At 28.1% G+C, this 25,792-nt stretch overlaps 8 protein-coding genes across 8 annotated transcripts; 4 read left to right on the top strand and 4 right to left on the bottom strand.

Annotated features, from left to right (window-relative positions):
* Positions 1-2,875: 2,875 nt before the first annotated feature.
* Positions 2,876-5,573, top strand: LOC118447737 (uncharacterized). The gene is made up of 3 exons (XM_035880040.2): positions 2,876-3,077; positions 3,787-3,848; positions 4,446-5,573. Exons 1-3 carry the CDS (start codon positions 3,060-3,062, stop codon positions 4,783-4,785), a joined length of 420 nt encoding a protein of 139 aa, XP_035735933.1. The 5' UTR covers positions 2,876-3,059; the 3' UTR covers positions 4,786-5,573.
* LOC146873324 (uncharacterized) lies at positions 5,444-7,697 on the bottom strand. Its single transcript, XM_085659405.1, has 4 exons — positions 7,600-7,697; positions 6,346-6,395; positions 6,219-6,285; positions 5,444-6,143 (listed from the first exon to the last, which is right to left on the bottom strand). The coding sequence occupies exons 1-4, from the start codon at positions 7,695-7,697 to the stop codon at positions 5,444-5,446; spliced, it is 915 nt and encodes a 304-aa protein (XP_085515531.1).
* On the bottom strand, positions 7,555-8,198 carry LOC146873323 (uncharacterized). Its single transcript, XM_085660769.1, has 3 exons — positions 8,126-8,198; positions 7,975-8,027; positions 7,555-7,881 (listed from the first exon to the last, which is right to left on the bottom strand). The coding sequence occupies exons 1-3, from the start codon at positions 8,141-8,143 to the stop codon at positions 7,713-7,715; spliced, it is 240 nt and encodes a 79-aa protein (XP_085516895.1). The 5' UTR covers positions 8,144-8,198; the 3' UTR covers positions 7,555-7,712.
* Positions 8,199-9,315: 1,117 nt separating this feature from the next.
* kud (oligosaccharyltransferase subunit 5 kud) lies at positions 9,316-10,092 on the top strand. Its single transcript, XM_035879750.2, has 3 exons — positions 9,316-9,444; positions 9,608-9,856; positions 9,946-10,092. The coding sequence occupies exons 1-2, from the start codon at positions 9,442-9,444 to the stop codon at positions 9,845-9,847; spliced, it is 243 nt and encodes an 80-aa protein (XP_035735643.1). The 5' UTR covers positions 9,316-9,441; the 3' UTR covers positions 9,848-9,856; positions 9,946-10,092.
* Positions 9,944-12,695, bottom strand: TSG101 (tumor susceptibility gene 101). The gene is made up of 8 exons (XM_035879748.2): positions 12,339-12,695; positions 12,162-12,246; positions 11,980-12,045; positions 11,738-11,901; positions 11,543-11,663; positions 11,188-11,414; positions 10,751-11,109; positions 9,944-10,621 (listed from the first exon to the last, which is right to left on the bottom strand). The coding sequence occupies exons 1-8, from the start codon at positions 12,390-12,392 to the stop codon at positions 10,435-10,437; spliced, it is 1,263 nt and encodes a 420-aa protein (XP_035735641.1). The 5' UTR covers positions 12,393-12,695; the 3' UTR covers positions 9,944-10,434.
* A 32-nt stretch (positions 12,696-12,727) lies between these two features.
* On the top strand, positions 12,728-13,599 carry LOC118447618 (replication protein A 14 kDa subunit). Its single transcript, XM_035879749.2, has 3 exons — positions 12,728-12,983; positions 13,174-13,360; positions 13,442-13,599. Exons 1-3 carry the CDS (start codon positions 12,903-12,905, stop codon positions 13,528-13,530), a joined length of 357 nt encoding a protein of 118 aa, XP_035735642.1. The 5' UTR covers positions 12,728-12,902; the 3' UTR covers positions 13,531-13,599.
* A 247-nt stretch (positions 13,600-13,846) lies between these two features.
* On the bottom strand, positions 13,847-18,376 carry mio (GATOR complex protein mio). Its single transcript, XM_035879757.2, has 15 exons — positions 18,257-18,376; positions 17,604-17,862; positions 17,243-17,440; positions 16,880-17,167; positions 16,576-16,803; positions 16,339-16,500; positions 16,088-16,269; positions 15,875-16,008; positions 15,657-15,770; positions 15,162-15,528; positions 14,946-15,084; positions 14,710-14,848; positions 14,416-14,623; positions 14,139-14,347; positions 13,847-14,013 (listed from the first exon to the last, which is right to left on the bottom strand). The coding sequence occupies exons 2-15, from the start codon at positions 17,722-17,724 to the stop codon at positions 13,926-13,928; spliced, it is 2,577 nt and encodes an 858-aa protein (XP_035735650.2). The 5' UTR covers positions 17,725-17,862; positions 18,257-18,376; the 3' UTR covers positions 13,847-13,925.
* Positions 18,377-21,233: 2,857 nt separating this feature from the next.
* LOC118447647 (malectin-A) lies at positions 21,234-23,150 on the top strand. The gene is made up of 4 exons (XM_035879841.2): positions 21,234-21,917; positions 22,014-22,196; positions 22,289-22,346; positions 22,431-23,150. Exons 1-4 carry the CDS (start codon positions 21,558-21,560, stop codon positions 22,637-22,639), a joined length of 810 nt encoding a protein of 269 aa, XP_035735734.1. The 5' UTR covers positions 21,234-21,557; the 3' UTR covers positions 22,640-23,150.
* The last annotated feature ends 2,642 nt before the right edge of the window (positions 23,151-25,792 follow it).

Genomic DNA, 25,792 nt, shown 5'->3' with positions numbered 1-25,792 from the left:
ACCCATTTACGACTAAGTGATTATTTCTAACAAATTTGGTCAATGATCAATAATTATTAGAACATTAGTTAATTTGATAAATGATTAGATAATTTGGTATGATATACGTATGTGTATGTAATAGAGTAATATCAATACATATTGATTGCATGAAGTTGATGCTTCTTACATTTTTTTAATTTTTAATTTTTAAATTTTTTAAATTTCTTTTTTCTTCTTTTTTTATATATTTATTACATATATATATTACGTTACAATACATACATAATTGTACATGTAATACATATTTATATATGTAATGGACAAAGTGGTCACTATAAAAAAATTTTCAATATATATTTCTAAATTTTTTTTTTCACATATCATTAAGTATATATCTACAAAAAAAAAAATATATATATATATGTATATATAATATATGTGCCGTTTATTTTGAAAGTGGCTTAAGTCCAAAAAAAAAATAAATAAATAGACTTAAAAATAAAAATTAAATAAAAAAGAAATATAAATATAAGTAAAAAATAAATATAAATACAAATGGACTTAGATCACTTTTAAAATAAATAGTTCATATACATATATATATATATATATATATATAGTAATTAAATATATTCTTGTAATAAACATTCTTCCTGTTTGCTTATCCATTAAATGTTTATTGCATTATAGAGTAATAAAAGAAAATAAATTCTTAGTCTTACATTATTATCACATCCGGATTGTCCTTTGATAATAACAAACTTGATTTCTAGTTGTCGATATAATCAGACGGTACGCTTTGTTGCACAACGATTTTACGGCTGAATTAATCTAATTACAGTAATACATCAAGCGGTTAATAGGAATACTTTAAAACAATATTTCTCTCTCTCTCTCTCTCTCTCTCTTTCTCTCTCTCTCTCTCTTTCTCTCTCTCTCTCTCTTTCTCTCTCTCTCTCTCTTTCTATCTGTCTCTCTTTCTCTCTCTTTCTCTTTCTATCTCTCTCTCTTTCTCTCTCTCTCTCTTTCTCTCTCTCTCTCTTTCTCTCTCTCTCTCTCTTTAAAAAAATATTTTATAAGTAATTATCTTATTAGAGAAACATTAGAATAATTGTTAAAAAAATTATTAATTATTAAATTTGAAATTCATCATAAACGGCGATCAAAAAAAAAATGATTTGATCAATTTATTCATAATTTGAAGAAAATATTCACAGGAAAAAGAAAAGAAAGAAAAAGGAAAAGGTAATTAAGAGAAAACAAAATAAAAGACTATTGGAATAGTAAACGTAGTAGTACATAATACATGTATACATAAGTATATGAAGTATACGTCCTTGAGAGAAACGCGTTATACCTAACTAGAAGCAGTTGCATTATCGTAGAGTACAGTTCATCGACCAGTTACATCTTTCACTTCGTTCGTATCTCCCATCCGATTTTCATAAAAGGCGTAACTAAAAAGTATCCAAGACTAAAGAATATAGATTAGATATCTATTCGCGGAACAATACGATCTGATAATAATTGTTTCGCTCGTTAATCAATGTAAACTTTCAAGTAGGATAAAAACCTGCATGATTACTTTTTTCATATGCATTTATGATCTTATCTCTCATTCTAATTTGTCTTTCTAATAAAAAAAAAAAAAAATTGGGAAAATATTTTTTTAATGAGTCCTCTTTTGTCCAATTTTAATGACGACAATTAATAAATTTTTCGAAAGAATTTATTGTAATTAATTGGATATACTTAATTTTAAATAATTTTATGTCATAAATATATATATATATTTAATATGACATGTATATATCATATTGAGTTAACCAATAATTAGTATTTTTTATATAAATAAAGAACACTAAAATATATTATACAATAGTATTGTATTGGATCGGATCGGATCTATTACAAAATAATAGTATAGCATTGATTCGAATAATAAAAAATTTTTTTTTTAAATTTTCAATGAAAACTTAATAAATACAATGTTATTTATTTAGATAAAAAATATTAAAAATTCCGACATTACTTTATGGCCAACATAATATATAAATTGTATATATTTTATTTATGTAGCTACGAAAAATCAAACAATTTATTTGCGATATATAAACACATCCATACACACACACACACACACACACACAATTTATTTAGGTAGCTTGTACTTTTTCGAAACTTATGAAAATTATTATAACGTAGATAAAAAAAAAAGAAAAGAAAAGAACAAAAAAAATAAATAAATAGAAATATCAATAAAAATTGATGTATATAGATATATATTATATATCTAAAAATTTTTCTCAAGTAGAGATATTAAAGATCAAAAGACGAGTGAAACTGCGGACGGATCTTCGCATCTGTATCACCAAAGCAGCTCGATCTTGATCTTGGCCGTTCACCTTGCTGTCTACCTTTCATTAAAAAAAAAAAAAAAAAAAAAAAGAAAAAAGGAAAAAAAAAAGAAGAAAAGAGACGAGAGAAGTTAGAGCAGTGGAAGGAGGAAGAGGAGTACGGGAAGGAGAAAGAGGGTGAAGAGGAGGAGAAAAAGGAGAAGGAGGAGGAGATGATGGAGAAGGAGTCGGTGTAGGAGGAAGTGGTGGAGGATGAAGTGGTGGAAGAGGAGAAAGAGAAGGAGAAGGAATGAGAGAAGGTGGAGGGAATGAAAAGGATGCAGGAATTATGGACGTTAAAATTTTAAACTTAAATACGTAAAGAAGAAGGAAAGAGGGAGGAAATAGAGTGAAGTAGTGAGAGAGATAGACTTTTCCTCCGGTACTTTGCTACGGCTCGACGATTAGTCGCCTCCTTTCACGAGCACCTCGGGTGCAAAAGACTCCCTTTCATTCTTATCCGACTTCTATCAACGTACGTGTATAAAAGCAGCGCACTTATAGAATGCAATCGACAGATCAAAAGCGCATTCGTAGTTACCGAGAGCTGGTGTATCTCGGAAGGACTTATTATAAGCTTCGGTCCTTTCGTAATTTATTTTTCCTATTTTTTTTTTCTTTTTATTACCTTCCCTATATTTTACAGGAAGTTTCCATAGGGAAGTGATCGAAAAAGATAGGATGATGTTGGGTGTCACGGTAAGTCGATAAGATTAGATTTTTTATTTGGATCAAGTACCACTATAATATACTTAAGTTCAAAAATAGATACAATTGTAAATACGCAAATTCAAATTTCTTCTTCGAATTCTTTCCTTTATTTTTTATATTTCTGTCTCTCTCTCTTTCTCTCACTCTCTCTCTCTCTCTCTCCCTCTCTCTCTCTCTCTCCCTCTCTCTCTCTCTCTCTCTCTCTCTCTCTCTCTCTCTCTCTCTCTCTCTCTCTCTCTTCAACGCAGTGTTTCAAATATTTTTCATTTGTGATCATTTTTCTTTTTTTCTTTTTTTCTTTTTTTTTGGTTGAACCAAATAATATTCAAGTAAAAGAAATGAACGACATTGAACGCCAAAATTTGAGTTACTCCTTTCAGATTTTAACATAATATCGTAAATATTTTGTCATCTAAGATCATTTTTGATTGGACCAAGTAGTAAGTAAAAAACATGGACGACACTGTCCTATGTAATCAATGTAAATTCAAAATTTTTTTTTCTTAATTATACAACATAATGTACGAAATATTTCTTGTTTGAGAGATCATTTTCGATTGTACCGTGTAATGTATAAATAAAAAAAGAAAAAAATTTATACCATTATCCCATCATCCACGTAACGTGAAACTTTTCCTTCGAAACGATAATAAAATATTGTAAATATTTGTTACTTTTTCTCCTCATTTGTTCGCAGCTGATCTTGTTACTTATCACTTCGCTATTGAACTTAAGTGAGGCTGGACATGGAGGAAAGCAGTAAGTCCTTTTTTTTAGTACGATTATTCTATGTGAAATAAGTTCAGTCACAAGAGATTAGAATGTTCGAGTGAACGTTTGCTAAGAAAAAAAAAAAAGAAAAAAAATTGATCGAAAGTAACGATGTCTCCTATTGTGCTCAATGTCAGTTATATATATACATATATACTTATATATATACATATATACTTTTACAATTAGTTATATATATATATACATATATACTTTTACAATTAGTTATATATATATACATATATACTTTTACAATTAGTTATATATATATATATATATATATATATATATATATATAACTAATTGTAAAAGTGGGATCGATCGAGCGTGTCCTTTCTCACGATTTCGATCTTGTCTCGTAAATCGTTCAACGCTCGGACTTTCGCCGATTTTCATTGCAAAGGAGTAATGTCCATTTCAAGTTGCCAGAGTAAATATTTTACGGGAGAAAACGTTAGAAGAAAACGAACTCATAGATTTTTCTTTTTTCTTTTTCTTTTTTATCGAGTCCTATACAAACCTGAAATAGTTCTTCTTGTAAATCAGTTTATTATAAAAAATTTAATCGGTTTAACAATGTTCCAGTCAACATGTGGTGATCCATGTACCATATAAAATCAAACACATATACCACACCCATACAATAACAAAACATATACATCACGGAGGTGGAGGAGGTGACAAATACGAAGTTTTGGGCTATACGGTCGGTCATCCGATCGATTTGGGAGGTCATGGAGGTGGTGGAGGTGGTGGACATGATTTCGGTGGTGGCGATTATGGAGGTGGTCACATTGAAGTTGGAGGCGGCGGCTATGGAGGCGGAGGAGGACATGGTGGATGGGAAGAAAGCGGAGGTGGCTACGATCTAGGTGGTGGAGGCGGTGGTTATGGTGGGGGTGGTGGTGACTGGGGTGGTCACTGAACAAAATTTTCACAAAATTCTCGAGCAAAATCTTAAATTGTGACGGCCAAACAACAGTGATTATCCCTTCCCTCGCACTTATCCGTCCATCTTTTTTTTACCTCTCACGTGTCCTAGTCTCTATCCATATTTTATTATTTTATTACCATCTATTTACCAATTGTATATATATATATATATTATATAGTTACCTATTTTATATTTCGTCGTTTTTATAATATTTAATACGTTCGTATTATTTTTCTATATGTCCGTTTTTCTTCTATCTCTGTTTCGTATTTTTTTGTTTTGTTATTATTGTTTCTTTTTTTTTCCTTCTTTATAGTTAATCTTATTATGACAAATAAATTGTGTACCTTTTTGTTTTGTACCTATGGAAACGTTCAATGAATTTATACTTGGATGAAAAACAAGAAGAATCGTAAGGAAAGAGAATTTTGTTATTACGAAAGAAATGATTTTTCTTAAAAATGAATATTTTACATGGCGGACACACAGGAACACATATCCCATTGTGTTTTTGTCATACATACATATTATACATAGAGATATATAAAAACAATAATGTGTTTTAAGTCTCAAGGTTCTCTCGTTGTTCATTTCTAACAAAATATCTCCTTTAGAATTAATTCTTGAAAAGTATTTTGTTAAAAATATTTTATTTTAGCTTGCTTCCTTCGTTAGAATGATCGTGTTCCACGTTTTCCTCGGTGACGAAGTAACGTCCTGCATTTGTTTTGACGACTTCTTCATCCTCTTCCACATCCTCAACCTTTGATTTCTCTCGTTCATTTTCCTCCTCCAATTCAGTATCAAAATGAAATTTATTTAATTCGTTAGCATAAATAGCTCCGCTTTCCGATCGTAAACCTTTTCGATATCCTTCCTCATAACCGTGCGTTGGTTTTTCTTCATGGTTATCATGGGTCTCCAGAACTTCCAAATTCTGTGAATATTGCGGTGGATAAGAGTAACCAATCAAACCGTTCGTGTGATCCCTCGTAGAAATATTTTCATCGTAAGATTCTCGTTTAGGAAAGTAAGAGTCCGTTTGAATTGGATTTTGTTGAAAATCGTTTTGATAACCTTCCTTAAGTATTTCTTCCTGTTTAACTTTGTGACTAACATCACGATGATTATGACCGTGATCGTCATGGTGAAAGTGACTAGTCCAATATTTCCATTCATGGTGCGCATCCTTATGATCTTCTTCCTCGTGAAACGATGGTTTTTTCTTCTTTGGTACTTCCTTTTTCTGTGGCACGTACTTTTTATGAGGCATCAATTTATGTATGAATATCGTTTTTGTATGAATGTGATGCTTGATAATCTCTGGCACGTGTATCTTGAAATGTATACTGAATGGAAAATCAAAAGAAAAATGAAAATAAAATTTTTACAAAAAAATAAACAAAATTGTAAATTTGTAAAACAATCGATCCTGTGATCTAATAGAGTCTAAATAATCTCTAGATAAAAATTTGGACGAAACATTTAAATCTTAAATATATGGATTTATATTTATATTTACGTAATCTCTGGAGAGATCATTATTTTCACGTAAACTTATAAAACAATTGTCTTGCTGTTTAATAAAGTCTAGATATTCTCTAAATAGAAATTTTAAAGAAAATTAAGTCTGAAGTATAAATATAAATAAATAAATTCATACATACATACATATACACATAAATATATACAATTAATTATAAGTCTCTCAGAGAGATGATTATTTTCACTTTGACTATAAGAAAGCGTAAAAAAGCATATATTGACAATGGAACCATGTATTAAGAAGAATCGTTCTTAATAATTTACAATAAAACGTTATAAATATTGATTTTAAATACTCACTGTTCCTTTTCTCCGTTACCCAGGAAAATTTCATTCAACAAAACAAAAAGCAAATAAGTCAATTTCATCCTTATATTTATATCTCGAATAATACAACTCAAAGTGGTATAATAATTAAGAACAGATAAGGGGAATCGATCGCAGATCTTAACACGATTTTCGAAATGAATCTGAATTGTCGACGGTGAAATTCGTCGCTTATATGCCCGATCATCATTTCGCCGTTCGATTGTTTTATTTCTTTATAAGTATTTACGCTTCATCGAATCTTTTTATCCCAAACAATATAATATTTTTACGCACGATGAAACAAAATCCCACAACAAACCGCGCCAATGAAATTATTCACGTTCGTCGAAGAGAGTTTATTATTCTTTGCAAAACAAAAACAAAAAAAAAAAAGAAAAAATTGAGAGTTATTGATCTTTACGTTTTCATTTTACACGACTTTTTTTTATTAAACTTCCGTTTACGAAGTTACTATATATTTACTATGTAGATGAAGTGAAAAGAGAAGTATTATATTTATTTATCTTTTTTTTATTTTATTTTTTATATTTTTTCTTTCTTCATCGAATTCAATTCCTTCTTATTGCAATTTCTTTATTATTTTAATATCACAAAATGATAATAATGTTGAACATCAGATTTATTTCCATAAAGTAACGAATACGTTTAGATATTTTCTATTCTTTTCTTTCTTTTTTTTTTTATAGATGAAATAAATAGCAACACTATTATTTTTCTTATTGGATCTTTTCTTTTTTTTCTTCTTCTTTTTATTTTTTATTGTAATTCCGTTACATTTTAATATCACATAATGTTTAGGTAGTTTTTGATTTAAACGAAATAAAAAAATTTTTTTTCTTTTTTATTACGATTATATTATATTTAAATATCACACAACAATAACAACGAAGTTTGTTACAAAAAATACAATTTGTTACAAACGAAGTTTACTTAGATAATATAACGAGTACATTTGGCGTTGATATATTATTAAAATAAAAATTTGTACTATTTAATAACCATTCTTTGGGTTCTCTTCGTAGACACATTTCTACAATGATAATTCATCTTCGAAAAAAATCATAATTCTCATGCTCGTGGCTATGATCGTATTCATGGCTATGATCGTGGTCGTGGTCGTCTTTTTCATCGCGATGTGATATTATTTTATATATCGTGTGAGTATGCTTCACGTTTTTCACTTTGTAAGGTATATGTATGACTACCTTTTTTCTACGAACATAACAATAGTAAAAATAAGAATAACAATAAATAATATGATATAAATGTAAAGTATAAAAAATAAAATTTTATTTAAATACTTACGAAGAGTACGATGGTGATATCAAAACGAAAAATATAAAGAGAAAAATCAAAGTCTGTAATAAATGAAAGAAAAATAATGTTATCATTTAAATTATATATATTAAATTTATATTAATATAAATATAATATGATATATATATCTTCTATGTACCAAAAAGTTGCAATTCATTGTTGATATGAGGAGTAATAAAGTAAAGATTGCTCTGTGAAGATCCGTGACTATTATCTAAAGAAACTCTGAGAGAAACACAATTCCGTTGGCGTTTATATACTACACACGATAATTACCGAAGCGAATCGGTGTACTTAATAAATACTTTCAGAATCTCCAACCAAAGATCAGTTAAAATGTTATTGATTTTAAAAAGTAAACAATGTGATATTTGTTTAAAAATTCTTAATAATATTTTTTATTGTCGTCGACATTATAATATAAAGAAGAAGAAGAAGAAGAAGAAGAAGAATAAAAAAAATTATATGTAAACCAAGTATTTCAATAAGTTATAAATATCAAGATTTAAAAAACTTGATCTCTCTATCAACCATATTACACGAGTTTCTTGATGCACGCATCATGTAATCGATTGAGAAACTTTCAACCACAAATTCAAATAATATCTCACAATATCGAATATCAAAGAAAAGGTGGGGGAGGATTGATTAAGGTGAAAATATCCAAAGGAATAGAAAGCTGAGGAAGAAATTCCACTACAATCGCATGTTCATTATGGAGTAAGTACTTACATACCAACATACAAAACGGTTCGGCGAAACGGAAAGATATCTCGAGTTTAGCAAAAAATAAAAGAAGAAAGAAAGAAAGAATTTAAGGTAGCGAACCGAGTCGACTGATCATGATCATAATTGGCCATTTCGTTAATTTCATGGTCACGTTATTGTACCCCAACTGAAATACTGTTTACAATAGCTACATCGATACTAACGATAACGAATTTTACGATGTAAATATTCTTTTTCTAAAAATATTATACTTCCTTGTTCATTTTTTTTTTTTCGATACAAGTATATTTCTCAATAACAAATATATTTGCGTGTGTGTGTGTGTGTATTCTTTTTATTATTGTATCATATCATATCATTTAATATAATTAATTCAATTAAAAATTATAATTAATATAAAATCGTTTATATCGAAAACTGATATTACAAAATTACGAAGAATTTTATTCATCTTGTAAATTTGGACAAACGTCATATAAGAAATGTCAAATTTAAAATTCGTATAAAATTCGCGCAATTTTATAGATCGATAAAAATGTATCGATATATCGTTACACTATCGATTCATTTAACATATCGATATTTTCATTCCACAGTCATATCTAATTGAATCTTTGTAATTCATGTTCTTATTTCATTTGTATGATACCATACATAAAGAGCTTTGAATAGCGTTGAGTTTGTCAAGTGACAACGAGCCACGTCGTAATAGATATCATTTTAAAAATGGTAAATTTTATATAAATTCTTCTCATAAAACATATTTATTTCATTTTGATTAATATTCCTTCTCGATTTTATCGTTTTAGGTTATTTTTATTTTTCCTTCTTTATGAAAAATAAACGATACTTTGTTATGTCTTGTATTAATCATATAATTATATTTATTTAGATGGAAATTGAATCTATGACAAGATATGTCTCGCCGGTAAATCCAGCTGTTTTTTCACTGCTTGCGATAGTATTACTTGGAATTGGAATATTTTTCACAGCATGGTTCTTCGTATACGAAGTTACCAGCACCAAATTCACAAGAGATATATTCAAAGAATTATTAATCTCTTTAGTAGCAGCTATATTTTCTGGATTTGGTGTATTATTTTTACTCTTATGCGTGGGAATATATGTATGAATATTTTAGGTAAGATCGTTATAGGTTATAACACATTATATCATAAATTAATGTTCATAGAAGAATCTTTAGAAATATAGTTCTTCTTTTTTTTCCAGTTTGATCAATGAGAAAGAAAATAAATACGTAACATTCGTTGGAATGACAAAATATATTTATAAAATGAAAGAGCAGGAAAACTTATCACATGAAATCCATTATTATTAATACGTTAAATTAAATAAAAAACATTATTGAGTATCTTTTTTATATTATGAATGTGTTCTTTTATTCTATATTACCTAGCGTGATATTTAGAATAGTATAACATAAATCATTTATATAACATCTTGGGTGCGTTATTTATTCTTATGTTGATAACATATCGATGATTGCACTAACGATATAGGAAAATTTGTAAAAATGTATTTTGTTCGAAGGAATATTATACATATCGATAAACTATCATAGACTTTACAACATAACCGGTTTTTCTACTACAACTGATGCATACAATGCACTTTTCATGTTTTTGCACAATGTGAAAATTATATACTTTGTTACAAATACAAATAATAAAAGATTTTAATATAGAAATTTATGACAGTTCAACCTGCCAGTCCAGCTTTCTGACGACATCGTTGCATAAGAGCTCTAAGCATAAATTGTCTACGTGAAAGTTGTCGCACTTGTTTAAGGAAGGCATCCAAATCTATAATACCAGAGCGCAATCCCTCTGCGAGATAATATATAGCATCCTCTGTAGCAGCTTCTTCAGCAAATGCATTAAGCATCCTAAAAAGAAAAAAAAAAAAAAAATATATATATATATATATATATATATATATATATATATATATATAATTATTATGCATGATAAAAGAAAAAAAAAAAGATGAAGAATATTTATATAAAAAAACTCACTGTTTATATAATGGAGCAATAGTAGTTACAGCTTCGTCGACATCTATCGACTGATTATCAGAAAGTTTTGCTATTTCCTTTTCTAATTCAGCCTCTTTGTCTTGGAGAATAATTGTATTCTTTTCGAGTTCTGCCTTTTCCTTATTTAATTTATCAAATAACTCTGAAAGATAAGCAGAACCGCTATTAAGTTCTTGCTGAGTACGACGCAACGTTTCAAGTTCTGCTTGCAATTGAGAAAATTGTTCTCTTAATCTGCGACGTAATTTATCTTCTACAGCAGAGACTAAAGATGCCCGAATATGCTCTTCCGTGATAGTACCAGAACTTCCACCAGAACTTCCTGGTACTGTGGGCGACTTGTAAAATAAATCTTTGATCATTTCTAATTTCTCATAATATTAAATAATTTATCAAAGTTCATAAATATAGCTCACTGGCTGTGTAGCAGGTGGATAAGGATAAGAACCACTATGTCCTTGTCCTGGATAATTTAAACCACCACTCTGATACATTCCATAACCTGGATATGGAATACTTGATGTAACAGACGTTGGATAGGGAGGATACATATTACTTCCAGTGTTATATTGTGAATTTGGTGGATATGGCATAAATCCACTTCCTGGCATAGTAGATCCTGTACCAGGTACTGGCATGAAAGCTAATCAAATACACGCAATAATAATATTAAATTAACATGTAATAATTCACTTTTATTGAATAAAATGAATATATCAATTCGTAATATCTAACATATTCGTATTAAAAAAAAAAAAAGATTATTCTTACGTTGGATAGGATATGGTGATGTATTTATTTGTGTGTCACTACGTGAATTAGCATATACAGGTGGCTGCTCTCCAAATGTCACGACCATTACTTGTATCAAACCAAGTAAATCAGAAGTATGCTAAATGAATAAAAATGAGAAAGAAAATACTCCTTTTTATACTATTAACATAAAGATTCGAATCTATTACTTACTGGTAACCAATCATGAAGATACGGTAAATAAATTTGGCCATTATGATCAACATACATACTAACTTTAATACTCATATCTGATGTTGGTTTAACATAACATATTGGTGCATTATTTGGATATGTATCCATTAACCATATACATATTGGGATATTGTAACGACTTCCTGTAAAGTTTATACAAAAAAAAATTAACTCTAATTAGATGGTTTTATGTTAATTATCTTTTGTATACATATAATTACCTTTATATGTAACAGGTATTGTCCCTTGTAAATTGAATAATTCCTTTTGAGTTCCATCCACAAATACTGTAGATAACACAAGAGTAACATAAATTGTTAACATTTTAAAATCATTTTATAATGATAACATTTATACATACTACTATAGATACATGTAAATAGTCTTTTAAATCATAACTTACCAAATGGTTTTATTTCATATTGCAAACCTTTATACGTTGACAAAACATTTAGAACCTGAGTTTTTGTAATTTCTGGACTTTGATACTAAAATATTCAAAATTTTAATAAAATAAATATATAACCAATGAAATATATTCGATTTAATGTAATTTCAAAATTTTACATATAAAACTTGCCTTTGCCAACCCTTGTCTTATCTTTCCTTCATCCTGAGGTGTCATTTTGACCATTTAGACTTCTTTTAAGAAACTTTCTTTGAATACAAACTAATAGAAATGTAATTTATGTACAATGGCAAGAAATAATTAATGTAATAAATCACATATGCACGTTTTTTCTTAGCACAAGATCAGTACCAGTATAAATATAAAGATATATTTATTAAATTAAACAATCTGTCTAATGATACAAGATCAGCACCTTATCTTTCTCAGAAATAACCAGATATTTTACATAGGCTTGGCTATCTTAAACCCTGTATACACGATCAGTTCACTTCAAAAGAGTTCACTTCTAATCAAGCATCATATTTTTATTATAGACTGCTTTGGGATACACGTAGTCTACTCTATTATGTCGACATCATCGATGACTATAATAGAGGGCGTAAGTGAAAAATAAAATATGAAATATAGTTTATCCCGCTCTTTGCTAATAAAAATAATGGTTAGATTTGTTTAATGGTTATTATTTGGTATTTCTAAATAATAAATTATATTATAAATAAAAAGAAAGAGAAAATGGCAAAGAAACGTATTAATGGACGTTATTTAGGGCAAAATATAGGAGAGGAAGTTATTTTACTCGGAACGATTAACCGTGTAAGAACCATTAACCGTCTTTATAAATATTACATTAATAATATATAATATAAAATATTTTAATAATTACAAAATAATTTTACAATATAATATCATATTTTATTTGATCGTTATTCATAAGATTTTGTTCTTAATAATTATTAAAGCATATGTAAATAATTATAATTTCATTCACAATTCATTTTTACAGAAAAGTTCAAATGGAAGAAATATAGAACTTCTTACAACGGATGGTGTACAAATAAATGTAACATTAAATGAAGCTCTTGATATTAATGCAGAAGGTTATATAGAAATACATGGAACTGTACAATCTAAAGGTACTATGTCATGCAACAGTTATATCCTTTTCCCTTCAAATATGACAGCAAAATTTCGTAAGTTCATTATATTTTTTCATTTACTCAATGACACATATAATATAGTTCTAAAATAGTTAAAAGTTTTACTTATTACAGAGACAAATCAATACAATGATCTTCTTGCTGTGTTGAATGTATTAGGAACAAAAAAATGGATGATATCTGAAAGTGACTCAGGATATTAAATTTTGTGTGAAATTGTGTAAATGAAAAAAAAAATAATATGTATTAATATTTCTATCGTTTTCAAATAAAATATAAATTGAATAAGTAAAAATATAGGGTATAATTATTTGTAAAAAGAATAATATAATAAGAATTAATAATATATTTTATTAAAACAAAATACTTATTTTTAAAATCTTAATGTAAGTTGAGATAATCAACTTTTCTATCAAATATATATAATTAAATTAATATATATATATATATATATATATATATATATATATATATATATATAGAGAGAGAGAGAGAGAGAGAGAAAGAGAGAGAGATATATATAATGTAGTCTTTTTAATCTAAATATATGTATTTAATATTATAGGACTGTACAATATGTACGTATGTACACATTTATTTACATAACACTCGCTCCTATTTTACAGGATGCATCCAATGAAAAACATCTACATGTACAAGATGTTACTGGGCATTCAGAATGTTGTCTGTAATATTGAATTTCATTTATAATATGAAACTTCATAAATTTAAGCATATAAAATATTAATTTCGTCAATTTATATAATTTTTGATTGAAATTATATAAAATTAATAAATCTTTTTATATTACCGAAACCAATGGGTTATATGATCAGCATGACCACCATGTCTGCATGTTTGACACCATGTGAACCAATTATTAAATTCTGTAAGTTTATTATCATCCTCATTTCTATTTATTCCAGCAGAAGTCATTTGAATTCCACTAACAGTACCCATATGCATTAAACAAATTGCACATCGTGGTAATGGTTTTCGACAACTAGGACATGAAGACATCTAAAACAATCAAAGACAAATATTATTTTATATATTTATTTTGACGCTTCAAGATCCACAAATGTTACCTTTAGTTTATTAGAAGTACTTCCTAATCTGCCAAATGGTCCTCTAGCTCTACTAAGTCCTTGCATAAAAGCAGAAATACTTTTACCACAGAAATTACAAGAAACATATATTTGTGGAGGTGGTTTTTCATTTGTAGAAGCTCTCATAGCAATATCAAAGTGAGCTCGTTGATTCCACATTTTCCAAGCATTTAATAGATCTCTATAACTATAATATCCAATATAAAAAATATACTATAAAATATCTCTATACTTATAATTGCAATTTCATTACTATTATTATTATTATTGTACCTAGCTATCCATACTTGAACTTGATTCTCTTGAAGTAATTTAGATGATAATGCTCTAATAGCTATAAGACTACAACTTTGTACATCTCCAGATATTTCTAAATACCTATTTAATAATTTAATACCTTCTAAACTTGCTCCTAAAAAATAACAATTATATAAATTGTAGTAATTAGATTAATTATAGCATAACAATTATAATTCGTATTATTATTATTCAATTTAATGGCACTATACCTGTCAAAAGAAAACCTGCTAAATTCCCTTCATCGACTAAGTTTTGTGTTAATCTTTTTATATACTCAATTAATTTATTATCTGGTAAAAACATAAGAGCAAATGCAACTCTGTCCTCTACTGCCATACCATTTTCATTCTATAATTATATAAATAAATGAATTAATAATTATAACTTCTTATAAAAAAATTACACGAAAAAAAAAATTTACTTACAAGTACATTCTCATATGAATCATTATCTGCTGTCAAAAAAGCAAATGTAGCTCTTAAGTAAGGGTCAGAGAGCTGGCATCTAGATTTTAAACATGACTCTCTCCACATGCTATTTCTATCTTCTGAAAAGCCAGATATTGCCATAGCAACAATATTTAAATTTGTAGCTATTGACATTTTTCTAGCACCACGATTTAATATTTCTATAGCTTGTCGCAAACAAAGATTGAAAACAGCTATTGCAGCAGCTCTGGGATATGCTCCTTCTCTTACCAATCTATCTAAGAATAGATTTTCATATGGAGCATTTGTATCTTTTTCAAATCTCCAACCACATAATAGCAGACCTTTATCTCTATCTGCAGACCTATATTTATGAGAATATTTATATATAATTATATCGTATACTTTGTTCACATGATAATATAATTCTTTTTTTGATCACAAATTGATCATTTATGACATAAAGTAGTATTTTCTACCTGCACAGATTACCTATAAATCTTAGCAGTATGAGTGGAACCTATATCTGCCCAGGGCCGATGAGTAAGTTCTGATTTTAATAAACCATTATTAGAATTTTGCTGTCCATCCAATTTCAAAAGGGTTCTAAGATAAATATACATATATATATATATATATATATATATATATATATATATATACATATATATTAATATATGCAATTATATTATTGCATAAGTTTATGTTACCTTACACCAGGATGCTTATTATCTGGACTTAGTACAGTTCCATCTTCTACAAGAGAACGACTTAGATACAACCATTGCCATAAATTTTTAAGAGTATCATTTTCAGCTAATTCGCCGTTTTGTGCCAATTCAGGCTGTAATTAATAAATAACTTATTGTATATTTAAAAAAAAAAACATGTCACATATAAATCATAATTTTTTATGGACTCACTAGTAATCCATAGTCTGCTAAAGCTCTTGTTTTAGTCAGAATAGAAATGTCATCGATAGACTTATAAATATTATCATTACTACAAATATATTTAAATGATTTTGAAGCATGATTCCATGCCATGTAAGATCTAGTAGACCAATTAACTGTAATTCTTTCACAAACTGTATAATCTGTAAGTCCTGTAATATAAAGAAATGATATATATTATCAGATTTTTTTTTCTTTATTTTTTTTTTACAAAGACAAACCTTGTTGGGATATTGCTAATAAACGATATGCATGTGTTGGATGCCATGCAAAACTAACTGGACTATGCCATGGTGGTGCTACTGTTCTTTCCAGTGCACCAAGTTCTGCATCCTCTCCTCCTCCCATTCCACAATGCTGTATATCATATAAGTGTAATGCCACTGCAATTCAAAGAAAAAAAAATTTTATATCAATCTTATCTGAAAATAGATTTTTTATATTAAATAGAATAATACCTGAATCTTTCTGTAATGCTCCCAATAAGTTATGCCTTGTTGGGCACCATAAAACTTTTGTAACTGGTTTTCCTTGTGATAAAGTAAGAACAGCTTTCTCAAACCATCGTGTATCCCATATAGTAATTTGATTATCAACGTGTGAAAGAAGATAATTGTTATTATGTGGATTTACTGATAAGTCATATACTGCTTTTGTAGGAGCAGCATTCACTACTTTAGCAGAATCTGAATAAAAAATTCAATAAACAATATTAGAGGATATTATATATAATTAATTTAATTATTTATGTTATGTTAGTACCTCGAAAATCAATCATTTTTAATTGTTTATTATTAGCACCAGCAACTAAACATTTTGGTTGACTTTTAAACCAATCAAATGAATGTATTACTTCTGATACAGCCAATTCTGCTACTGGCCTATTTGGATCCGCTTGAGTATTGTTATGATAAATTCTTTCAGAATTTTTAGTTATATCCCACAGAAGAATAGAGTGATCAGTTCGATGCTTATCTAAACCAGTAACTATTAAATTTGAATCTACTGGATTCCATGCTACAGCATTACATTGTCTTGCGTGTTTAGGAACTAAAGAAATTTATAAATAAATACTAATTTGGTATATTAAATGTTTCATATAAGAAAAACATTTCGATTTCTTACCAAGTTCTTTACCAGCATAACCATAAGAATCAAATACAGTTGGGCCAAACGTAGTTAAAACAACTTTTCCATCGTCTTGCCCGACTGCCAATAATATATCTAATTCTGCTTGAGGATATATATCAATACATTTAACGTAATGATGATTTGTATTTGTTGCTAATAGATGAGCGACAGTAGAATCAGAAAGTTTAATACCTATGTAAAATAAAAAATATAAAACACTTTAAATACACATTTTAAATCATGTATAATGGTATTTCATATATATATATAATATGACATACAAGAAAATCGAGTAGAAATTTAAATAAACAAATAAATATTCTTTTATCAATTTCTTTGATAATCACATACTCACATAATTGTCTTATACCATCTTTTATATCTGCAACTTCGTAAAGACATATTTCTGTTCCCCATGTAATAAATTTATTTGAATGAACTGGTGACCACAATACATCAAGTTTAACACTACTCATTTTTATTGAGAACACATTCAATATTAAAATTAAACTTCTCTTAAACACAAGTTTCCTTCATTCTAACTTGTATTGTATTGCACTTGCGCATATTCCGGTGCCAAATAAATAGTGAATGCTTTCCAATTACAAACATCCCTAGTGTAAACACACAGATTTCTTATCAACCATGCATTCTGATTGGTCACGAAATATTTCGCAAGAATTGAAATCGTCCAATCATATGTTAATATTCTGACAAAAATTTGTTTAATATTTTTCACTCATAATGATCATATATATACCATAATCGTAAAAAAGAGCACACAAATAAAAAATAAAATAATGTCACATATGTAAATAATAAAAAGAAATAGGCAAATAGTTTTATTTATTTTAATTAATAATTACTTGAATTAAATCATTTTCCTTTGGTCAATAATATTATGTGAGACTAGAGATACTCTTTGCGAGCTTAATATACGATATATGAATTAAGCTCGTGATACATATATCGTGGCACGTATATGTAAGAAGTACAAATCACACTTACCGTACTTTTTATGGGCCAAATATAAAAAAGATCGAGTAAGATTCGTAATTTCATTTTTACAGATGTCTGAATGAAATCGTCATCGACTGTGACGCGTCCCGGCTTGTTCATCACCTTTCGCTCGTAGCATATGCGTAGCAGAGAGAAAGAGAGAGAAAGAGAGGAAAAGAAAAAAAGAGAAGTGCCATTTCCTAAATATTTTTTTTGTTCCTTTTTTCGAAAATAAAATTCTTATCTGATAAATTTATCGATATATGTATATGTATATATATATATATATATATATATATATATATATAAAGCTTTATTGAAGAGAACAAATATAAAAGTAAATTAAACAATTATTACTTATAGTAGTATAATAATGTTGCATCTTTATGTTATGCATTATTTCTTTCAAAAGAATCACATATATACATTTCAAATTCTCGTTAATAGGAATCTGTTTTATCGATAGGAAGGAATCAATTTTAACATAAGTCGGTAAATAGAAAATCTACTGTATCATCAATTTGATAAAAATCTATTATCATCGGTCGGTAAAGTAAAATTGGATAAAGTCAATATAAATAAAAAATAATTAACTATTAATATGCAGATAAAGAATATCTCTTTTTCTTCATGCATATAAAGTAGGGAGAATATTCATGAGCATATTAGCGAGCGTGATAAATTCTGTTATAATATTTTAAATTTCGAAAACATGAATATTCACAATAATGATAATAGAATTTCTAATGTTGTAACGGTTCTGCTATTCCTAAGCAAGGACTGATCTTTCCGTTAATATGTATATGTTTTTTCGCCAATCGTGAGAATGTACTTAGAGTAATCACTATCAGCTTATGAATCTCCACATGCGGTAATTTCTATGTAATGAAACTTGTGTCCGTATTACTTGCGATCTATCAAAATCTAATTCGATTCAAGGACTACCAGGCGAATGGCTATATAGTTTAATCTGTTTTCAGTATCTTTTCTCTCTATTTCTAACTAAAACTTATTAATATTTACATTTTCCATTGTTAATCATATTTCTGTAGATAAATTGATTAGATATAATAGAATTCTAAAATAATTTCTTAGAGAAAGGCAATAAAGTATTCTAATTTCTTTATTATTCTTATTTGTTCTCATTCATGCTCATTTATTTTTACTTATTCTTATTACTTCTTATTTATTCTTATTTATTTCTTTATTTATTTTAATTTACGCTTAAAAATTAAATACCTGTATTTTCTATTCAACTTATGTTCATCATCATATCCACATATTTCAGAATTCAAGATATGGATCAGGTTGCTTACTTTCTACTGTTCTTTTTATTGTCTCTTATATGTTTTATATTCCATCGCAAGTAAATCAACCTAATTTTGCTTAAATACGCATCAGCTATTTATGTAAATTTAACTAGAAACAAAAAATATTAAATTCGTACAATTAAAAAACACTTTTCTATTAATCTATCTTCAGAAAAATATAATTTGACATATAGTCTTATCCCACTTTTGTCAAATCTAATACTATTTTTACTATATGCGAAAATTTCTGTCATACATTAACTCATTTGTTTAATTACGCGCGAGAGAGTCATTATCTATCAAACTTGTATACCGATTAAATAAATGCACAGTGAAGACAGTGTTTCGTTTGTAGTTCATGTTCTGTCCATATTTGTCGCTGTAATCGCATACATTAGTAACGGAAGTTAAGTGAACAATCTTAAAAGAGACAAGTTATGAACATGTTATTTGAAAAGAATTGAATTGTTATTATAAATTATTGGGTAATAATGTATCCGTTAAAATGGAGATTCTTATTATTTAAAGTGATATTGAATAGCTGTGCATTAGATTCATTTTATTTAGAGATGATATACAGTAAATGCTGGAGGTGAAGTGGTTTTTTTATTGATAAATTATTTTCTTATATGTAAATCATATCAAATGTAAATATTAGAAAGATTAAAAAATTGAAATATATTGGCTGGCTATGAAGATGTAAAGAAGAAAAAAATTTGAATTTTTTTTTACAATATCTCTGCTGTCTTATGTTTTACAAAAAGTATAAAATACAAAAAATATATTTTCAAATACTCTTATATATATCTCATTTAAATATTTATGAATGTGCTTTAAGTGAAATCAAGAGTTTAAAATATATTATTTATAATGTCAATCTAAATTTGCAAATTTAAATTTCCTAATCAATATTATAATTCATTTGATATGTTAATTCATATTTCAGATTTTCATATTTCAGATTCATACATTCAGATTTTTTATAGCACAAAATATAATTCGAAATCTTTTCCAATAAACATTGAACTCTTTTTTATTCCATAAATTATTAATGAAACTATTGAAGAATATGTTCCCAAAGTTTCAAAGAAAAATTTTAGTTCTGATGTTATGACCGATTAAATGAGCGTTCTTCGCTAAGTACCGAAGCGTATGACATGTAAAACGTAGCAGCAGTCATTCTGGTAATCATTTATGAACTACCTGAAATATAATTAGAAGAGAGGGGATGTCGACAGATGTTCTTTTATTTATTTTCAAATTATACGAAAGTTATACGAAATATAACATTTTTACTTATACGAAATTATTAAGAATCGTATGTTATAAATATTATCGAAAAATACAAAGAGTCAGAATAATTCTAGTTAAATCTGCAAGCGCTATTAATTTCCGTCATAATATTGACTAAATGTTTTAACAATAAAGAATCGCAAAAATTTATTTCTGTTTACTACAATCTACTGCAATATTTACCTATCGTCGTTCATGGCGAGAACAGTAATCCAATTAGGTTAGAAATAAATTTTTATGCAATACTCGATAGATCAATTGAAATTTTGTATTTTCTACTTTGTCGATAGAAATAAAGATAATTCGATTTTGTAATTGAACTAACTTTTAAGTAGATGGCGTTGTATGCGACACTGTAATGCCAAGTATGATGAATATACAGCTTTGATAATAGATAATAATCATGGCCGTTAGCAACTGTCGATGGTGCATGTGAATTTTAAAATATGATAATTTCTCTTAATAATTTAAATATTATCTACAGTTTCTAAGACATTCAAATCATATGTTTATTATTTTTAGTAGTTCTTTTTATTATTTATATGATCTTACGTAGATCATTTTTTACAGGTTTTATTTTAAACGCCTTATAAACTTAACCCCCATCGTTCACTGAACGATTTAACTTAAAAGAAACGAGTCATGAACATATTGTTATATCAAAAGAGTTAAATTATTATAATTCGTATGATAACTATTGGGTGAAAATGTGTCCGTTAAAATGGAGGTTACATTTATTCTTGTTATGTACAGTAATATTGAGCAGCTGTGTGTTAGATTCATTTTGTTTAGAAGTGATATATGCAGTAAACGCTGGAGGTGAATCTCACACCGATAGTTATGGAATTCGTTATGCTAGAGATCCTTTAATGGGAAAAGTCGGTACTGCTTCTGACTATGGGAAACAGTTACTCATTGGACGCGTCAATAGCGCAGATCAAATATTATATCAGACAGAACGTTATCATCATAGTACTTTTGGATACGATATACCTATAAGCGAAGATGGAGAATATGTCATGGTCCTAAAGTTTTGTGAAGTCTATTTTAATTCGCCAAACATGAAGGTATATCTAAGATTTGTTTATTACATATATAAGATATAATTGTAAATATAATACATTTGATAATTCAATGATACTTTAATTATATTATTTTGCCAGGTATTTGATGTTGTATTAAATGGAGATCATACGGTAGTCACAGATTTAGATATTTTTGAAAGAGTTGGCAGAGGTATTGCACATGACGAATATATTCCATTCAAAGTGCAAGATGGTAAATTAATATATAATGATGAAGAATCTGATATATTAGCAGGAAAAATAAGAGTTGAATTTATAAAAGTAATAATTTATATATATATATATATATACATATATAAATGTTTTCAGACTAAATTTTAATAAATATTTCTAATAAAAGATTATCATTTTAGGGTTATAGAGACAATCCTAAAATAAATGCAATTGCAGTTATTAAAGGAAAAATAGAAGGTGAATATCTATCTAAATTTATGTAATTCATACAAAAAGAATAATTTTATCTTGATGTAATTTAATATATGATATATGTTGTAGATATTCCTCAGTTAGGTCCAATTCCTCAAGAAGCAGAGGAATATCACAATATACAGGAGGATGAAGAAGAATCAACGGTTCGAAGTAGGCATACAAGTGGACCTCGTACTCCAGATCCTTATTCCATCGATGATTCTTCTGTTATGTTACCTGTCTTTGTAGCAATAGGAGCTTTTATACCTCTTTTATTTTGTTTATGCAGATTGTAATTTCTCGGTTCATATTTCATGCACCGAAACGTAATGTACTTAATATTGATGATGTTCTCAACTGCCTACGTTACTTTAATGTACAAAAGAATGCGTAAATGAATGAAAGGTAGCGATGCACGTTCCTTTCTATTTTGCGTTCTAACGTTAAATTATTAAGATACAAATATTTATTATTAATTTATATAGATGAGCACATAAAAGCGCGATACGTGTACATGATTTGTCAATAGAATTATTGATATAATCAATAGAAAAGTACGAGAGTTCGACGAGGATATAGATATATTTTGTTTTTTTTTTTTTTCAAATCTTCTTACTTTTACAAAAGATGTAAAATGTAATTTTACATTTCTTTAACTTTACCTCGCACACATACACACAGCATAATTGATAGCTTTAGCTATTGAAAGCTTGTAGCGCATAATCGATCAAATGCAAAACTAAGTTAAACGTATAAATCAAGCCAAAATGAAGTTTAGTCGATAGCCCATATTAAATATACCAAAGGACAAATCTTTAATCTTTTGCAAATGAGAGCAAATAAAACTGTTATTATTACAACATTCGGTTGTCATAATTTTCATTCGCCGCTGTTCATTCATATTTGATGAAGATCCATTCGTGATTTTATCGTTTAAATAATCATCTTTATTTTATACACCGGAGAACAAAGTCCAGTGTTTGGTAATTATTAAATATTATATAAACACATTGTCAACACGCTATCATAGACTAAGTGAAGATTAGAATTTATCTGAATTTAGAATCTTCTATCATATTTTCGATCTCAAAATGGAGACCCTTGTCAAAAAGATCACGATTAAGAAAGTATATCGTAATCGTATGTAAAAAAAAAAAAAAAAAAAAAAAAAAAGAAAAGAGTATGTCAGATTTTTTTCTTGATCGAAAAAAGAAAGATTATCTTCTTAAAGGAAAAATATAGATTCGCATATCTCATTACAATACTCTCGGAGTCTAATGTAAAGCAAATTTGCTTTCTCGACGATCGAGCGTTAAGAGTCCCCCTGTGCGATCGTCGTCCAATCGGGATATACACGTCGGTACAAGTGCCAACTTCCGCAAATTCACGGTACTGCAAAGTATCATTCGCTTATCAAACGGTGCTTTTAAAATGCCGTTGTATATCGATCATGCCGCGGACCGCGATCAACAAAAGGGGAAGACTTGCAACAAATTCAATTGGCCGTCGGGCCACTTCGAAGGATTTTGTAGGTGTGCTACACATACGTGTTAACACGTACGTAAAGCTCGTACGGTTCCTTAATGGGAATAAGCTCATTCATCCCATGAAACGGAAGATCACGTGACTGCCGATCGTCTAGGTCTTTGATGTATGGTCATCACTGGCAATTAGCTGTCAATTCAAGGCCGTACTTATAGCTTGGAAGACCCGACGTCATAGCCTCGAGTACCACCGTATTATATTGTTCCCTAACTTGAGAAAAAAAAAAGAGAGAAGAAAGAAAGAAAGAAAGAAAGAAAGAAATTTACTCTGATCGTTAAATCAAATAGATTTCTCAGCTAACGATGCATTTAAAAGATCTTAATATTATATTAAAATCTTCTTGAATTTTTGATAACTCTATGTATATATCTATAATTACGTAAACATATTCTTAGGATATATTTAAATAGGATATATTATCTTATTACACTTGCGAATTAATTATCGCGTATTGTATCACGATATAAAGACGATAGTATAGAGAAGATTGTATTTTACGATAAATAACAACAAACTTCTTACCTTTATTTTATTAATATCGATTAAATTATATCAATTTTGATTTAATATATCTATTAAGATGAAGAAAAAGTATAATACGGGTGATAAGCGAATAGTATTTTTTACATTTTATATTTGATTTATTTTTTTTGATTAGACGACACAACTCTGTTCATACAACGTTGAGCGATGGTGTACTTAATACATATGGCTGCGTGTCCGTTAAGTGCGAACGTCAACTCGAATTCATGCATATACCAAACTCATCTCTCTTTCTTTCTTTCTCACTCTCACTCTCTATCTCTCTCTCTCTCTCTCTCTCTCTCTCTCTCTCTCTCTCTCTCTCTCTCTCTTTCTCGTTCTCTCTCCTTCCCCCAAGGGGGACGGCTTTATTAAAATCACAGACAGCAGAGATATGATAGGGAACACGACGGCCAGAAATAAAATATATAAGAGTCAAAGACTTTGATATAGTGTGTCAAATATAAGTATTATTTTTATGTTATTACTTTCTCTTTGATAATGATTATCATTGTTTGAAAAAAAAAAAAAAAAAAAAAAAAGAAAAAACAAAACAAATTCTATATATTTCCTAATTATCAAATGCATTACGTAATTCTCGTATATTCTTATAGATATTATAATAAATTTCACATGATTATAAGCCACGATAACTATATATATATATATATATTATATGCAAGATATATTTTGAGAAACATTATCAATATAGACCGACCGGTCAATCTCAACTCGTTGCTCCAATTTGCTAATGCGTTACGTTAATTGTCTAGTTAAAGTAGTTAGTTAAATTAGCGAGAACGACGAACTCTCGTATATCGTATGTTAATATTGTGTGTGCTTTAAATCGAAGATCGATTTTTCATGACCACAAGATAGATCTTTTTTTTTTCATATTTATACGAAATATCAATAGAAAGAGAAAAATGTAAGTTTTAAATTAATAACACGCGATAATGTGAAATTTGTCAATTTTTTGTTACGCCTGATTTTCGTTAGTATTATGAGTAAAAAAAGAAAAATAAAAAATATATATATATATGTATATATATAGACGAATTTGTTATTAACGATAAATATCGATACAAAGTCTAGTTTATCGACGATAATCCACAAAATACTCTTTATGCCAGATCATTGTAGATTGAACAACTTTGTCTGATGTACGTGCGTCTATGTATGTATGTATATGTGCATGCGTTCGTTGACGTACATACAGTATATATATATATACAGTATATATATATACACAGTATATATATATATATATGTATATATATTGTATATACATACGTATGTATATACAATATAGATAGAGTGAGACATATGTGATCGACAAAGTGAGAATGATCGAGCAAACGATAAAGACAGAAGGGGTCGAT

Source organism: Vespa mandarinia, chromosome 1, assembly GCF_050613455.1.
Source record: "Vespa mandarinia isolate Hongniang chromosome 1, ASM5061345v1, whole genome shotgun sequence".
In the NCBI taxonomy this organism is placed as follows: Eukaryota; Metazoa; Arthropoda; class Insecta; order Hymenoptera; family Vespidae; genus Vespa; species Vespa mandarinia.
Note: the sequence above shows the minus strand (reverse complement) of the source record. Positions and strands in the feature narration are given on the sequence as shown.

What these genes read in the sequence shown, in the direction of transcription:
- LOC118447647 (XM_035879841.2), top strand. Translation starts at nt 21,558, where the DNA reads ATGTGTCCGTTAAAATGGAGGTTACATTTATTCTTGTTATGTACAGTA. An exon ending in TTAATTCGCCAAACATGAAG is followed by an intron (nt 21,918 to 22,013) that starts GTATATCTAAGA and finishes TTATTTTGCCAG; the next exon opens with GTATTTGATGTTGTATTAAA. An exon ending in TAAGAGTTGAATTTATAAAA is followed by an intron (nt 22,197 to 22,288) that starts GTAATAATTTAT and finishes TTATCATTTTAG; the next exon opens with GGTTATAGAGACAATCCTAA.
- LOC118447737 (XM_035880040.2), top strand. An exon ending in GCTGGACATGGAGGAAAGCA is followed by an intron (nt 3,849 to 4,445) that starts GTAAGTCCTTTT and finishes ACAATGTTCCAG; the next exon opens with TCAACATGTGGTGATCCATG.
- LOC146873324 (XM_085659405.1), bottom strand. Translation starts at nt 7,697, where the DNA reads ATGTGTCTACGAAGAGAACCCAAAGAATGGTTATTAAATAGTACAAAT. An exon ending in CAATTGTTTTATAAGTTTAC is followed by an intron (nt 6,286 to 6,345) that starts GTGAAAATAATG and finishes CATATATTTAAG; the next exon opens with ATTTAAATGTTTCGTCCAAA. An exon ending in ATTAGATCACAGGATCGATT is followed by an intron (nt 6,144 to 6,218) that starts GTTTTACAAATT and finishes TTTTCCATTCAG; the next exon opens with TATACATTTCAAGATACACG.
- TSG101 (XM_035879748.2), bottom strand. Translation starts at nt 12,392, where the DNA reads ATGGTCAAAATGACACCTCAGGATGAAGGAAAGATAAGACAAGGGTTG. An exon ending in ATATGAAATAAAACCATTTG is followed by an intron (nt 12,046 to 12,161) that starts GTAAGTTATGAT and finishes TGTTATCTACAG; the next exon opens with TATTTGTGGATGGAACTCAA. An exon ending in ATCCACCTGCTACACAGCCA is followed by an intron (nt 11,110 to 11,187) that starts GTGAGCTATATT and finishes TTATTTTACAAG; the next exon opens with TCGCCCACAGTACCAGGAAG.
- LOC146873323 (XM_085660769.1), bottom strand. An exon ending in ATATCACCATCGTACTCTTC is followed by an intron (nt 7,882 to 7,974) that starts GTAAGTATTTAA and finishes TTATGTTCGTAG; the next exon opens with AAAAAAGGTAGTCATACATA.
- mio (XM_035879757.2), bottom strand. Translation starts at nt 17,724, where the DNA reads ATGAGTAGTGTTAAACTTGATGTATTGTGGTCACCAGTTCATTCAAAT. An exon ending in AGCATTACAGAAAGATTCAG is followed by an intron (nt 16,501 to 16,575) that starts GTATTATTCTAT and finishes TTTGAATTGCAG; the next exon opens with TGGCATTACACTTATATGAT. An exon ending in ATTCATATGAGAATGTACTT is followed by an intron (nt 15,085 to 15,161) that starts GTAAGTAAATTT and finishes ATATAATTATAG; the next exon opens with AATGAAAATGGTATGGCAGT.
- LOC118447618 (XM_035879749.2), top strand. Translation starts at nt 12,903, where the DNA reads ATGGCAAAGAAACGTATTAATGGACGTTATTTAGGGCAAAATATAGGA. An exon ending in TACTCGGAACGATTAACCGT is followed by an intron (nt 12,984 to 13,173) that starts GTAAGAACCATT and finishes TCATTTTTACAG; the next exon opens with AAAAGTTCAAATGGAAGAAA. An exon ending in AAATATGACAGCAAAATTTC is followed by an intron (nt 13,361 to 13,441) that starts GTAAGTTCATTA and finishes TACTTATTACAG; the next exon opens with AGACAAATCAATACAATGAT.